This window comes from Chaetodon trifascialis, chromosome 23 (genome assembly GCF_039877785.1).
Source record: "Chaetodon trifascialis isolate fChaTrf1 chromosome 23, fChaTrf1.hap1, whole genome shotgun sequence".
NCBI lineage: Eukaryota > Metazoa > Chordata > Actinopteri > Chaetodontiformes > Chaetodontidae > Chaetodon > Chaetodon trifascialis.
The window spans coordinates 14,600,627-14,616,678 of NC_092078.1; the positions used below are offsets into that span (position 1 = coordinate 14,600,627).

Below are 16,052 nucleotides of genomic sequence, written 5' to 3' on the forward strand. Positions count from 1 at the left end.
CTCACCTCAACTAGCACCAATGTGCAGTCAGAGCATGAACCCCACATCAGCTTGAGGTGGTGAGGGAGGGAAACAATGAGCCAGTTACACGGAAGAGCCGATGGATGGGTGGACTTACAGTAAGAGCCATTAGATCTTTAATGACCACAGTTTTTAGAGTTTCACTGCACTGACACCACAGGGAAGACTGCGCCCCTAGTGGCCCGCACACTTCCAGCTGCAACTTTTTTCCTCACAGGTCTCCCATCCAAGTTTTAACCAATCCACACCTGATTAGCTTCAGTCATTCGGCACAGAGTGGTACAGGCCGGTGCAGCTGCTGATGGTCAGGTGCTGACAGCTGTAATGATTTCTTGGCCAGGTGCAGCGACTTCCCGAAGTCTCTGCTGGCTGCCCGGGAGCCTCATGTTGCCAGTAGGACTCCCGGAAGTCACTGCAGGCATGCAAGAAATAATTACACTATATTAGACACAACTACTTCTAAAACGTCTGTGCTGCATTCAAAGATGAATTCAGGCACTTTGGCTCTTGTAAATGCAGGTTGTTTTTTTTTTAGTTTTCTGAGAATAAACCCAAACTGTCTATAAATGATGATTCTTGTAAACTGTTTCTGACTCTGTTCACCAAAGGGATTTTTGTTACAAAGCAGCTGTGTTTGTAGGAAATACTTGAACTGCTAAAATACCTGAATATCCTTCGGTAAAGGGTAACTTCAGTGTGCCTTTAATTAGGATGTGAGAACACCTCCTATTTATTCCTTTCTTTCAGTGTGCTAATGTAAAATGGAGAGGAGTGCTTCTTTGACTCTGTAGTGGGATGATGTATTGTTTGTAGTATCTGCTCTGTAATATGAACCAGACTGTTGAACCTCACTATCAGCCACAGCAGCGTGTGTAGCAACTGTAGCAATGACACACACGAGACTTAATGTGGACGGTGTTGCGTCGAAGTCTGTTGCTCATCGAATCACGTCCACCTTCTGTTAAAGTTGTGTTTCCTATACTGCCCCCTATCGCCCGATTAGAGTTAGGGATTTATGGTTAACGTTAGACGCAGGTAAGATTAAGGGTGCACGCGGGCAGACGCGGGAACAGTGGATGAGGTGGGCAGAGAGCTTTCTCTTTTTTTTTTTTTTTTTTGCTGCCGAGGACGCACCTCGCGCCGCCCCCTCCATAAAAAAAAGAAAAGGGGAAAAAGTACACTGCGCCCAATCCCTGCCTCCAGCTGTTTCAGCTGTTTACACGCCTTCCCTAGAAGAAGCGAAAGACGAAATGAAACACAGACATTTGCCGTCTCTGTGACGGCAGGCTGGACGGCTTCGGCTTCAGGAATAAACCCCCAACCAATCCTCCAGCTTCTGTGGAAAACGTGAGGAATATCACTCATTAAGGATGACCATGATGTTTCGGACTGTTGACTTGTTCGTTTTAAGCTGCCTCCTCGTAACGGTTGAATCCCAGACAGGTAAGAAAACATTCATAACTGTGTAATGTTAGCCTGGCTTTTGGTTATTACCTACTTCTTTGACATTTTTCCCAGTTCGGTCAAAGGTTAATGGCAGCCTTTCCTAGTATTTGACGCTTCCCAGTAACGACGTCACATCAGTTCCTAACTGTTGAGCGAGACAACAACATGCGAGCGTGGGTGAGGGGACAGAAAGTAGTTTTGTGACAGTCATAGTGGGCGACTTTCATGCATGAACCACATCCAAAACCGTGAACGAGTCACAGGGTGTGTGCGAGGCAGCGAGGAAAAATACTTAAGTGCAGTCAACCAGGAACAGCTGACTGGTACGAAGAGGAAATGACGATGGAAGTAGCCGAAAATGCACAAGTTACGGGCACAAGACAGGGGGTCGGAGATGGGGGGGTTGAGACGCACAGGAGAGGATGGATGGGGGAGGTGGCAGACTCAGGGGCATCTGGTCAGATGGAGATAGGCTACTGGGCTGAATGACTGGAAATTTGTTTATCAGCCTGTGGAACACCCGTCAATCAAACTCAAAGCACAACACAGTGACAAGAACATGAGTCCACTTTGGTGTCATTTTGTTTCATTTTTGGTTGAATGGGAGAGATTTTGTTTATTGTGATAACAGAATCCATGCTGGTGTGGCTGATGGTGATGTTTGGCAGTCAGCGCGCCTGATTCATATTACAGAACAGATACAGCATATCACACTTGTGATCTAATGCATATTAACATTGGATTGATTACATCTGTACAGATGTGAAAGCCGTGACTGAGTCAGATCAATATCGAAAGCTATTGATTTGCATTCCTTTCCTCTGCATTTGATTATTGATGTTTTCAGTTTAGTCAAAGAAGCACTTTTTACATAAGGAGGACGAATGAAAGGAATAAATAGGAGGTGTTCTGTCCACACACTGAAATCTATCACATTTCTGTCTTTTCTCTCTCTCCACCAAGTCTTACCACCACAAAATGTGGTCCTGCGTTGGATCAGCGATTTTGAACCACAGCTGTCCTGGGCACCACCACAGCATTCAATGGAAAACTGCAGCTATGAAGTGGAAACAAGAACCCATGACAGTCGAACATATGATGTCAGTACCCATATATTTCTGTATTTACTAAAATGTCTTCCAATGTAATAGCTAAAAATGCCTTTCATTGACCTTTTGATGATCATGATACTCTTTAAATCTTATTTGAGGATCTCTGTAGCACCATTAACAGAGCCAGTAACAGTTTACAAGAATCATCATTTCTACACAATTTTGGAATTACTCTCAGAAAACTGACTGACAACTAAATCTACATCATCTCTTGCTTCTGCATAGACAACAGCAATGAGTAAAGCACAGCATTGGTTGTAATATATCTTTTTTATTATGTGTTCATGTCATTACTAAAGCAGGACAGCAATGTGCAGCACTCACTTCTCTCCAAACAAAATTTTATTCTATTAGTGTGATTTGCAGGATGTTGTGATCAGTGGTGGAAGAAGCACTCAGAAGCTCAAGCAATTAAATGCAGAAAATCCCACAACTTAAACGTTTTACTTCAGTGAAAGTACAGATGTATGATCAGCAAAATGTACTTCAAGTATCAAAATTACTCATGATGCAGAATGGCCCCTTTCATACTGTATATTGGATGATTGTTTTATTATTGCTAATGTGTTAACATCAGGGAAGTGTTGCAGCTGGTGAGGATGGAGCCAATTTTAATGACTTCATCCACTCTGGGTGGTTCAGTCTGCAAGAATCCTATCGTATCCGAGTTTTAGAGTTAATCATATGTTTTATATGTAAAATCTCACTGTTCACAGTCACAAGTAATTGTAGCTAATACATAAATGAAATGGAGTAAAAGTGCAGTGTTTGCCTCTGAGTTGTAGGGGAGGAGAAGTGGAAAGTAGCATCAAATGAAAAAGTACCTCAGAGCTGTACCAAAGTACAGGTCTTGTGTACATGTACTTATTTCCATTCCACCACCGGCTATATTCAAATTCTGCACTCATAGATTTTATCACAGACGACCTGCATGAATGAGCTCTCTGTTGATGCTTGCGTGACCTGTATCATCACAGATAAAGTTCCCCAAAGCACGTTGAAGATCCATACTACTGCACATAGTGACATATTCCAACCAAATACTAGGAAATGGCCTGTGTGCGTTTTTCTGAAATAACGCCTCAGCCGCATTTTTGACTGCAGCCGTGTTTCATGTGCGGTGATGATGATGATGATGATGATAATGGTGAATTGGTTGTGCACTCACTGTGTTTTTTCTCCGTTTTTCTTCTGCTTGGTGGTTTCAGAATGACCCACCTCCTTGGAGTGAACCTGTGGTGATGAACGGAGGATTTCTGCACTTTTCTGTTAATACCATCTGTGATGGCAATCGTAGCGAGCCGGTTGTTATCATGATCACTGACCCAGGTAGTTTATTTGGCTCAACACGACCCTCAAAAAGACCCAGATTTGTTCTGAATGCTTCAGAGTGGACAAATAAATGCAGGCTAAAGCTTTTTGAGCCGTGTATGGACTGCAGTAATGTGTGTGTTTCTTCATGAAGATGTGTGCATGTGCGTATGTCTCTGTTCCTGACAGTGCTGGTGATGGATTTGCAGTGCTCCATCCACACCTCCAAACACACTCACTGCTCCTGGAAACCAGCCAGCGACACTCCAGATCTCCGCTTTTTCTTCAGGTATGTGTTGAGGTTTTATTATTATTTTTTTTTTCATAGTTTGTGCTTACACAAGAAATGGGCATTGGGCTTACACAGTAAATATGACTAAGCTGTATTGCAGCACTTCCTGATCTACAGTAGTTAACTTTGGTTTCATCACAGAAGAAGCAGACTGGACCTCAGCGGAGGTAATGAACTCGGGTTCAGTTAAACTCAGCTTCGTATCAGTCCGGGCCTCTGGTGGGGGTTAGCATTAGTTTCGGGTCATGTAGTGTTAAATTAAGAGGATGCACTGCTTCCTCCCAGTCAGTCATAACCAAACAACCATCAGCACAACTGGAGAAAATTATATTTATCGTTCATCATCAAATACTAAGATTTGTATCATCAGCGTGTTTTAAGAGCTGTAGGTGTGAAAGTATCATCAGCAATATCCAGTATTCTTGTTTTTTCTGAGTATATTCAGTTTATTTTTACATTCACATGGTTCAATGAAGTCATACCATCTGAGGAAATGAAGGCGCACTGTGTAGTTTTCATATTGTTATCATATCCTGTGAACACCGGTGAATGACAGGAACGCCGCATAACTATGCTGTGCATTCACCTGGACAGTGAAACTTACTTGAGTTTGGTGGGTTTTGGTAGTTGAGCTGAGAAATTGGAGCTTGTGACAAGAAAACATGTAAAAGATCACTTTGTCTTTTTACTTTATTTTTGATTTTGTTATCTGCACAGAACCAGGCTAGCTGTTTGGCCTTCCTTTCAGTCTTTATGCTAAGCTAAGCTAACCGCCTGCTGACTGTAGCTTCACATTTACAGAAAGACACATGAAAGTTATTGATCTTTTCAAGAAACTTTCCTAAAGATTTCAGGAATAGCATGCAGCATGAAAGTGAATCACCTCCTCTCTGTCTTTCTAAGGTTAGTGGATGAACGTCTGAATGGTCCTCGTGATCCCAGTACGCCCTTACGAGCCTGCCCATCGTACACTTACAGTGATGGCACGACTGGTTGTGATCTGCAGGCGAAAATCACCCACGACATCTACATCATGTTTAATGGAACGTTTAACAACAAGCTTGTCAGGAACACTTTCGTGGAGGAGCTCGAAGGCAAGTCGACTGACCAGTCCAAATCTAGCATCAGGAGTTCTGTGGAGGAAACGTTCTGTTGAAATACGTCGCACTTCCCCATTCAGTGTCAGTTGTAGTTGAGGGAGAAGCTGCTCTCTGTCTTTCTCAGAAATGTTACCGTGGCATGGAGATGTGCGTACATGTGTATAAAGTATGTACCTGTAATGTGGGGTGTGACACAATCCAAAATGTCTAACTTTATACACTCTTAACACACCTCAGTTGGTTTACAGTATTTTATGACTGTGTGTCTTCTCTGTAATGTCTTTCTGTACACAGTGAGACCTCCTCCCCTTGAGTGGACAGTCACAGAAACTGCAGATAAATTCCTAATTAGCTGGATTCCTCCTGACATCGCAGATCTGTCTGAGTGGAGGTTTACCATTAATTACACGGAGTGTAATGAAACGAAGGTAAGAGATACAACAGTACAATAATAGCTGTGATAATGTGAATCTCAGAAGCTGAAGCAGATCAGGCAGTTGCTTGTAGATGTGGAATTTGACTGGGCCTAAAAAAACGTTCAGATGTTTGTTTTCCCTTTCATCCCTGGAAACAACAACATTCATGGTGACTTTTGGTTGAATCTCAACAGCTATTGTATTGCTCATCTTGAAATTTGATACATATCCACAGACAATGAACTCTACTGACTTCCTTGAAATAGATGTTGAAATAGCTTGACGTCTACTGGAGGGATTGGCGTCGGGTTTCTTCAGACGCTGAAATCCACCTACCTTAGTGAACTTTTCATGTAGCGCCGCCATGAGGTTTGAGTGTTTTGAGTGACATGCCTTGTTGGTGGATTGCAGTCCATCGTGTTGTTGCTGGAATTGCTTTTGCTGATCCATCGCCATCATCAGACCAGTTTTCAGTGGTGTTTCAGTTTCACTATTATGTTAAAAATAGTGTTTAATTCACAGTTTAGCATGCAGTCGTATCTAAGATATTGTAATATTCATTATTGTGCTCAAACAATTCGTCAACTAATTAGTGGCTGTTAAAGTGTGCCCTCATTTTCTCACAGCCTAAAACCGAAGACGGGGTAACATCGACTGAGCTCCCCCGTGTCTCTCATTGTCAGTACTGTATGAAGATCAAAGCAGAATTGATTATATCGGGAGAATCAGCTGGAGTGACAGAATGGAGTGACGAGAAGAAATTTGGTATGGTTGTCATCTCCCTGTCTGTTTTCTTATCCTGTTAAAAAGTGAGCTGGTAGAGAGAAATGTGTTCAATTCCCCTTACGCTGTCCTTGAAATGCTTTGTAAAAGCACTGGGTTTAAGCTGTAGCCGCTGCAGCTGTTTCAGTCACTCTCAGCTGATCACGATGTTGCTGATGTTTCTGTCTGCAGATGCAGTTCCTAATATGATGGTGTATGCTGCCGTCATCATCCCAGTGATGTTTGCTGGCCTGGCAGTCCTGACGCTAGTGTGTTACAGGAAGTATGTTGAGTCTTTCTGTCTTTTTGTTCTGCTCCTGCTTCTGCTATTGAATGTCTCCTTGGTTGCCTCTGATATTTAACTCTCTTTTTACAGGTATAAGGACATCATTTTTCCCCCAATACCAGAAGTACCTTGGGACTTGCTCAGCAGTATTTCTGACAACAACAATAAGGTGACTGTTCATTCATTAATTCTGGGTTTACTCCCTGATTGTCCTGCCTTTTTACGGGATTAAAGGAATAGTATGGCATTTTGGGAAGCACACATATTTGCCATTTTTCCCAGACTTGAAAAGGTCATTTCTCTCAGACTCTCACGTCTGTGTGGTAAACACGAGGCTACCACTAGCAGCCAGTTAGCTGATATTACAGACTACAAGATCTGTTACAGGGCTAAGCTAGTGAACCCAGGTGAACCCAGACAGAGAGACCAAGAGATGGGTAGCAGAGCGGAATATGAGCAGGAGTCCGAGACAGGGGAACAGGGCAGACGAGACGAAGGGCCAGAAGACAATGTCCAAAAGCAGAGAAGACAAATATCAGGGAGTCGAGAAACAGGAGAGTCAGTCTTTGTAGGAGTCATGTTTACAAGAAAGGATGCAGCTGGAGAGCTGGCACACCTATCTCCACTCAATGAGTCATATACCACAAAAACACACGGAGAGAGAAAGAGAGGCTGCGAGGGAGACAGGAGGTCGCTGCAGATCAGATGGTGTACAGGCAGATGGAACAGTACAGGAACTTCCTATAGTCCCCTTAAAATCACATAGAAAGTGTTGAATAGTGAGTTTTAGAGGTGCTGTAGACATTTTTTTTCACCTGTTGGAAAGAGTCAGGCTAGCTGTTCTCCTTTATTTCCAGTGTTTGTGCTAAGCTAACCTAACAGGCTGCTGGCAATCACCTCAGTGTTTGGCGTGCAGGCAAAAAAAAGTGAATAAGCTCAAGTCTAACATTTCCTCTCGAGCCAAATGTGCCCGTAATCTGCTAATTCAGAGAGCGATGTGGGTTTTAAAATGCCTCTCTGTCTTCGGCTTTTTCTTCAGCATTTTGTGTTCTTTTTTCTCAGAGCGCTGTTAACAACCAATACATCGAAGTAGACACCTGTGAAATCACCGTGGTGACAGAGCCCCAAAACAGCTGACTGTGCACCTGTCGCATCTCTGTGACACTAAACTAGCTAACTGGAAAATTCCTGGGAGCAGAAGTGAAAACTTTCCTGTTTGACTGATGTATCCAAGAGACTTGTGGGAGGATGCTGTCATGGAAGGATCCCTCTGCTTATCAAAACTTAAAGCAGACTTTGGCCTCTATTCCTTTGGGCGTGTTAAGTAGCCTGAAGAGATGTCAACTCAAGCTTCCACTGCCCAAAAAAGCAGTGGCGACTTGGCTGACTTGCTGTTATGTAGACAGATGAATGCAGAAGTGAGTCACACTGGCTAACAAGGAGCTAAAGGCCTTTATCAGGACACCCAAAATACAGTTTTCCACCACTTGACACCAAACTCATGTGGTATTCTGGAAATATTTCAATTCCTTATCACCATGTTCTGTTTACGCCCACCAGCAGCTCCTTTTTTGGAAATGCATTCAGTCCGTTGCAGATTATTTGCCTGTGTTTAGATTCACAGAATATTTCAACCACTACCAGTTCTACAAAAAAAATGTTCAGTGTGTTATCTGTCCTCGATTGTCGGACACACGCAGGTGTTGCAACCCCAGCAGCAGAGCATCAGTGGAAATGGGCAGCTATGGGGAGTTTTAGCATTTACCAAGCATCGTATCATTGCCAATTGAAATATTTTGGGGTTTGGGACTGTCAAAGAAAGCAATTTGGATCATCGTCTGAGCAAAAGTCCTGCTGACTTATTTTTTCTTTTTCAAATCCAGTATTTAAGATGTTTTGTTTGAATTATTTATCAAACTGCCTTTTAGCATCTGAGCAGGGACAACAGATTAGCATTCTGTGCTTTCTTCTGTTGATCAGTAAGCGTTGTCCCTGTCACATAATTAAATACATGATAAACTGCATGCAATGGCCAGTCTGATATGCACAAAAAGAAAGACCGAAGACCACCTCTGCTGCTTTGACAATGCTGCCTTCAGATGCCTAAGAATCGAATCAATTAAAAGTGAAGGAGCTCATGCTTCTCTCAGGCAGTTGAAGATGATAGTTAGAATCACCTTCATCACCACTAACTCGTGTTGAGAAGGTTGTTAGTGCGCTATGCCTCTTAATTGCAGCTTGCACAGACCCTTTTGCACTTATCCTCCTGCTTCTGTGCCGTCATATTTATGGTCAGTCATTAGCTGTGTTTCACTTTACCACCATGGCATTGTTTTCTGATTGTTTGATGTCTGCTCCGACAAAGTCAGGGAAACACCTGGCTCTCCTGCACAATGAGGTTTTAGTGACTACTGTGTATAAACGTTTTAACTAACGCTGTAGTGGGTCTTATCAGAGCTTAGTATTTTTCCTCCATTTGTCCTTATTTTACACATTTTTGGTTTTCACTTCAGGCTTTTTTTATCATTTCAAAATGTTTAGTTAAATTTTTTTTAAATTATAATATGTACTTGTTAAGTCGTTGAAAATGGGAATCGCAAGGCAAACACAACACTGAAGCCAGTTGACTCGTCCCACTGTCAATGAACACATGCACCAGTGCCTTCTGGTTCTTGTTGTGGTGACAAATTTGACCAAATGGACAAAGTCTAAAACCAAAAACATTGAATGTATATTTGCTTTATTTCATTTTGTCAGTTTATCATATTGTTTCAGTTAATTTTCATTCTTTAATTTCAGTTATCTCATGTTCTTCACATCTAGTGAACTCTAATAACGTTGGTGGATGCTACAACTTTTTAACAGAAAGTCAACAAATTTAGCTTTGAATGACGTGTTTCTCTCAGGCTTTATAGGGTGAGGTTCCTGTCCAATGTCACATTTGTCTCTTTGTTTTCTCTTGAGGACTATGAATGTGAAATGAATAGCGCACTCATATAAAAGAACTCGTGTATCAATACTGGTGCAGTACACTGTTTTTAAGATGTACCCAGACTGGCTAATGCAGGGTGCCACTTTAGAATTGATTGTGATTCATTTTATGTTATTTCTTTTGATGGTGTGTCAATGAATATTTAAAATTGCCAATGTCGTCCCCCCCCCCCCCCCCCCCCCCCCCCCCCCCCCGTACATTCAACAATGTTTTTATACTTGAGATATCAATTTGACATTTCAGGAACTGTCTTGTCAAGAGTTAGATCATAAGCTTCATACCTCTGTAACATCTTTATGGTAAATATGCAGCTGGAGCCAGCAGCTGGTTAGTTTAGCTTAGCATAAAGACTGGAAACAGGGGAGAAACAGCTAGCCTCGCTTTATCCAAGGGCGAAAATCTGCCTCCCAGCATCTCTAAAGCTTCTTAACATGTCATATCTCATTTGTTTAATTTGTACAAAAAAGAAATTAAATGTCAAAATGTTAATTTGCTGCTTTACTGGGGGCTAGGTGTCGGACAATTTCTTCACTTCACAAATTCAGATTATGTTAGCTTTGGATAAACCAGGATGGCTGTTTCCTCTTGATCTAAGCTAAGCTAAGCTAAGCTAACCAGCTGCCAGCTTCACATTTAAGATACTGCGCACATGGGGGTGCTGTCAATCTTCTCATCTGATTCTCTGCAGTGTTCAGGGTTTTGTCTATGGAAATGAAGTCTGTAAAATCTGCAATGATATTTTCACGCAATGTTGCGTTTAGCTGGTCACTTAATGTCAGTTGACGCTGTCAATGTATCTTGAACTAATAGATCACAAAGCTGAGTGTTCAAATGTTAATTTGCTGTTATCACTCTGCATTAAAGGGCACTTTTTTCAATGAGAGTTAGATTTCCTGAATGTATCATTTTTCACCTCTTTTCTTTCAATGTAATAACCCATTTGTAATGCACAGTATCCATTTTTTGGTATTTCTTTTATTACCTTTGTCATCTTCCTTCCTCCTGTTTGAAAGTGCAGCTTGGCGCAGCAAACACTTTGGACGGATTTCTGAATACAGCGTGACAGTAATCTGATCAGCCGTGTGATAATGATGGAATAAGAGTTTACAAGCTTTAGACAACAAAGTCCTGTTTTTGTCACTTATTAAAAATTTCCAAACCTCCCCTGAAAGAACACAACTACAACAAGAGATTATAGACCAGTGGAGCAGGCCGATTAATAATTAGAGTATTCATCTTATCGGAACCTACTGTGTGGTAAGAATTTCACAACATAGCCCCGAATTTAGTGGGAATAGATTTCACAACAGCCAACTTTTGCAAATTCTGACAGTAATGAGTCTTATCTTCTTGTCAGTTCCTGTGATCAACTGGTGATCTGTGTGTAATCTGTTTCAGGGTGGAAAGATACCGTAGGTGTGTGTGCTGGTGTCCTAAAGGTGATCGGTGAATGGAGAATAGAATGAATCCTAATGCAGACCCATAGGTGACCTTGCAGAGCATCTTTGGGCAAGTGAACCTGGACATTCGGGTATCATCAAGACTATAAAGCAAACCAGTTTAGGGCTGATCAAGTCAAGATTAGTGTCATCAGCAGATTGGAAATCAAAACTTAAGTCTAAAAAAATTAAGGCTGGTAGATTTCCTCTTGGGGAGGAAATCAGCAATTCTCGTCCATTTCACAAACAGTGAAACTTGCAGAGAATAAACATTTTCTCAGTATCTGCAGTCAGAAGAGGAGGTTTTGAAATTGGTTTGAAATTGCAAAAGAATGTACTTCTCACATTTGAATAACTGCAGATTTGAAAATGCCTGAGATCTAGATACAGTAATATCAGAGTAACAGAAAAATGGCTTGAATGTAAGACTTCAAACACAGATTATGATCTTTTATTGTTAACTGCAGATGTGTAACTCCAAGAGACACGTCATCAGTTCAAGTCTCAAGAATTCTGAAGTTGTTGAGGTCTGTGTTTTTGGGAATTTACTGTCTAAAATGAGTTGAATAACACAATTTGCTCTTTCTTTTGCCTCTTGTTATTTCCAGGATGAAAAAGCTGGCAGACCAAGGGGAGGATCTCTCTCAGGTTTAAGAGCATTCTGAATTTCACTGTGGTAGAAACACTGTGGAGCTCACTGAGGTGATCATCCCACCTACAATAACAAAAATCTCCACCAAAACCTGTGTCTGTGTTCCGCTTCGGTGTCCTTGACATGAAAAGTGGACAAAGACAGTGACGATGACAGGAAATTAATTAAGATGTCACACTGTGGTGAAGGGCGCGTGGAGGGAGGTGCGTAATTGGTTATCTGATGCAATCTCGGTGTAACTCCACTCATGTTATTCCACACAGTGGACCTCTGCACTGGCTCCACACGGCGGAGCTCTATTGAGTGAGGAGTCCCAGACTGTGAGGGGCAAATCAAAGAACAACCGCAGAATGTTCTATTAAATACACCTGACATGTTTTCACCCAGTTATTTCTAACGTGCATATCAGAAACCATCCGCTGCTATTCTTTTGATAATTAGAAGCGCATTTTATGTCTGTGTGAATGGCTTTAGCATGTTAGCCGTCGGGTGTTTTCGGCGTTGACTGTCTTAACCTGGCTAATTTCGCTTTTGATTTAAAATCACAAACACATAAGATGGTAAATGTAATCTGAAAACGGGGAATGGAAAAAGCTCCGACAGGCACCATTTTGACTCTGTGGCGCGTTAAGTTAGCTCAAATAAAAAATATTCCTGGTGGCGCACTTTCAAAATCAAAGCCTCAGTTGCGCACACATAAACGCGCCCTTTGTAATCACAATAACTTTTATTTTGGTACACTCTAACTTTTAACTTCCTGTTACACACCAGCTAACCTGACGCACCTCTTGAGGACTTCCCTCCTCAGCGTGTGTCAACAGCGCTCTCTGGTGGTCGACACCGGCAGCGCCAACATGTCGGCTCAGACTGGTCCTGATGCTGCGGGGATGCAGAGCAGCGATACGAGAGGATATGAAGTATGTAAGCTGTGCTAGGTTCGATTTATCCTGGCGCAGTCTCTGTGGCGCAATGGAATAGCGCGCTGGACTTCTAATCCAGAGGCTCCGGGTTCGAGTCCCGGCAGAGATGGGTCACTGTGTGCCACACGGCAGACATGCGGTCATTTTTATCAGATGGGAAGGATGGTGATGTTTTGGTTGCAGATTATTGTGATTGTCGGTCCTCATTGCTCGCGCAGTGATTGAAACGCTTCCCCATCACTGGCCGTCTATGCATGCTTTGAATAACTGGACCTCTTCTGGCTAATTTAAAATAGGCTCATGAAAAAAATATTTTGTAGAGATTCAGTCCGGTGTACTCATATGAGCCTATGCGTGTTCTATTCTGACACCATCTCACTGGGGGCGCATTTAAAACGTACGTTTCTTACATTTTCTCTTGACTTTACCTGTCCTTAAAATCCTCTTGTCACTTACACTGAATTATTACTATTTTTTAATTAATATGTCTTTTTGACAAAGATCGCTCCTAGGAAAAAAAAAAAAGAAAAAAAGAAAAAAAAAGATATTGACATCTTAGTCGGAGAAACACTGGTAATGAGCTGGTGCTCTTGCCCAACAACCTTAAACTTGACAGTGTGGTAAATATATTTTCAGTAGCTTGCAATCACAGTATATTGCAATTGAACTTCACAAAAAAAAGAAAAAAAAGACACTAAACAGCATATTATAAAACATTTGCATTGCATTTTGCATCCCCACACAACCCGAGTAAAACTGGACCTAATATTATGCCCCATCAGTTGTATTCTGCCTGTTTGTCAGGCAGTAAATGTGATTTAAACCACATGTGCTCTCAATAAAAACACGTCTGTCTCTTTGCTTTGAATGGCTCACCGGGATCACACGTGAACAGTGCCGGTAACATTTGCGTGCGTGCCTGCGTGCGTGCGCCGATATTTTGGGATCCTTGCTCTAGTTGTGCCGGGGGCCCATGCAGGGTCGCCCTGGGTCGAGGACGCGAGGGGGCGCTCCAGCATCAGCGTAAGTCACTTTCCTCAGGTCTGGAACGGGAGGAACCGGCTCACTGTGCAGACCTACTGAGCTGTGACAGCGACAGTATCACGGGGAGCCATCACCAAAGTCTGTAGCCTACATAATGTGACAGGAATGAGGACATGGTCTGTTTATTCATCATCTGTTCGCGCTGTTTCATCACAGTGACATCACTGCTTTATCCCACTAAACTCAGTTTCATTCTGGGAAGTAATAGCGTCTGTGAATATTCTTGCAGCATCCTATAAGTCTCTACTCACACCGCACAGTATTTCCTCTAATACCTCTGACAATACAATGCTCTTATTTTACCTTAAAGTTCAATGTGACATGACATCACATTGACATGTATGATATCAGTCTAATATTACTGTAGGTAATTCATGTTCTGATGTTTGTCTGCTCAGGAAGTGAATATCATATAATATTCGTTTAGGTATTTGTATTTTTTGAGTGACATTGCATTATTCTTATATAAATGAGAAAGGTGTAGAGGTAAGTTAAGGTTTCAAAAATGACTTCATTACCTAATGGTGCACTGTGAACAGCAGGAATCAAGCACTCCCGACCACAGCAAATGTGTCAAAATGATTATGCCTCTCTAAGCTGCTTCATTTATTTTTTTTATTTCATAATGTATTTTTTGCCGGTGTTGGCCTGTGCGAGATCCAGAGGGAGAGAAAAAAGGGGGCAGTGCTGTGGTGCTGCTGACGTGAGAGAGAGAGAGAGAGAGAGAGAGAGAGAGAGAGAGAGAGAGAGAGAGAGAGAGAGAGGAATGCCCCGCTAATGAGAATATGACGTCAAGTCAGACAGATTATAGTGGGGACAATGCCGGAAGTAGAGCGTGGTAACGTTGGGTAAACTTTTATTTCATTTTATTTGTCAGGAGATGTCAAAAAAATAGGACATTTCGATCGTTTTAGCAATTATCTCGTAACCTAAAAAGATGAGATAAAAAGCAGATCATTTCAATGCAGTTTCTGGGTTACACTTTAAATAAATGTCTCTCCATAGATGTCATTGTAGCTGGTAAGAAAATATTTTCTGGACAAAACTCACAGATGCTTTAATTTCGAGAGGAATGTTCTTTATCAGTAAGAAAAAAGGTTACATTTCCTGTTGAAGAATTTATTTTATTTATTTAAAATATGTTGTTACGTATCATTCGCTGTTTTTAATTCCTTAAAACAAAATGTATCTCTACCAGTTTAGCCATCTTCTTCTATGTGCATTTTATTTTGAAGAAAATGACCGGAAGTTCCCGGTGCCATTGGCGCTGGCTTGCAGTCTCGCTGTAGAGTAGAAAACGGACTGTCGCTGGAAAGCGAAAGAGAGGAGAGAGGTGAAAAAAGCAGTGAAATGCTGTAAAAGCCGAACGAGTCCAGCGCGAGTCAGGGGACGAGCGAGGAGGGACAACGCAGGAGGATTATTTTTCTTTGTCTAATTATCATCAAAGTCAGTAAACTCCCGCTTTTTGATGCTGTCCTCACGGAGGTTTGAGCCAATAACGGACTTATTGGTCGGCTGAACCATGCAGAGGCTGCTGCTCCTGAGTTTGGTGTTGAGTTTTCAAACTGGTAAGACTGCATTTCCCTCTTTTTTTAGCGCATGATACTCGCTTAGGAATGTTTAAATTTCATATTAGGTGAAACTACGACGTCTTAAAAACACACAGCCCTGTCTGCGCGTCGGTATTCCTCCACAAGCGTGCGTGTCTGTGTTGGGGGGGTGGGAGGGGGGAGAAAAAGAGAAAGCCATATAACATGATTTCATAGCATTCCCATATGAACCGCAGTAATGGATCACCTCAGGCGTGTGTGCGCGCGCGTGCGTGCACGTGCAGCTACGTGTGATGGCGCGCGCGTGTGGGACTGCGTGTCCGCACCGCAGCAATGGATCGCCACACTTTTTTTTTTTTTTTTTTTTTATCATCGTTGTCGCGCGCCTCTCTACGCGTACGTGCGTTCGGCTGCGCGCGTGCGTGCGTCCAACTTGAACATGACTGCTGCATGCGCGCCCACCGGCCTAAATGACCTTTTGCTTATGACAAACCCCCGGTGCCGCTCTTCAGACGGGCCGTGGTGAGGCGCTGAGGACGTGACGGGAATGACAGTGATTGACCAGCGCTGCTCTCCATGCCAGCAGCGCTTCCACACTGCTATCACGTCTGAATGGCTTGTCAGTCAATGAGACCGCTGCTCCCAGCCCCTGTAGTGAAAGACAGCTTATATGTCTCACCCCCCCCTCCTCACACACACACACCACCCC

The 16,052-nt window shown here is 42.5% G+C and overlaps 2 protein-coding genes and 1 non-coding gene across 4 annotated transcripts in view; all 3 read left to right on the top strand.

The window, feature by feature from the left end:
• The first annotated feature begins 1,197 nt into the window (after window positions 1-1,197).
• On the top strand, window positions 1,198-7,883 carry LOC139351827 (interleukin-13 receptor subunit alpha-2-like). Its single transcript, XM_070993829.1, has 10 exons — window positions 1,198-1,465; window positions 2,426-2,548; window positions 3,757-3,908; window positions 4,080-4,179; window positions 5,086-5,280; window positions 5,581-5,710; window positions 6,325-6,463; window positions 6,653-6,743; window positions 6,837-6,915; window positions 7,809-7,883. The coding sequence occupies exons 1-10, from the start codon at window positions 1,392-1,394 to the stop codon at window positions 7,881-7,883; spliced, it is 1,158 nt and encodes a 385-aa protein (XP_070849930.1). The 5' UTR covers window positions 1,198-1,391.
• Window positions 7,884-12,784: 4,901 nt separating this feature from the next.
• trnar-ucu (transfer RNA arginine (anticodon UCU)) lies at window positions 12,785-12,858 on the top strand. The gene has a single exon. It is a non-coding gene; the product is annotated as a tRNA-Arg (tRNA).
• A 2,213-nt stretch (window positions 12,859-15,071) lies between these two features.
• kirrel1a (kirre like nephrin family adhesion molecule 1a) overlaps window positions 15,072-16,052 on the top strand; it is a 29,965-nt gene continuing 28,984 nt past the window's right edge. For both annotated transcript variants that reach the window (XM_070993397.1, XM_070993398.1), the window contains exon 1: window positions 15,072-15,361. In XM_070993397.1, the coding sequence (XP_070849498.1) occupies window positions 15,316-15,361 (46 nt within the window). In that variant the 5' untranslated portion in view covers window positions 15,072-15,315. The remainder of the gene's footprint in view (window positions 15,362-16,052) is intronic.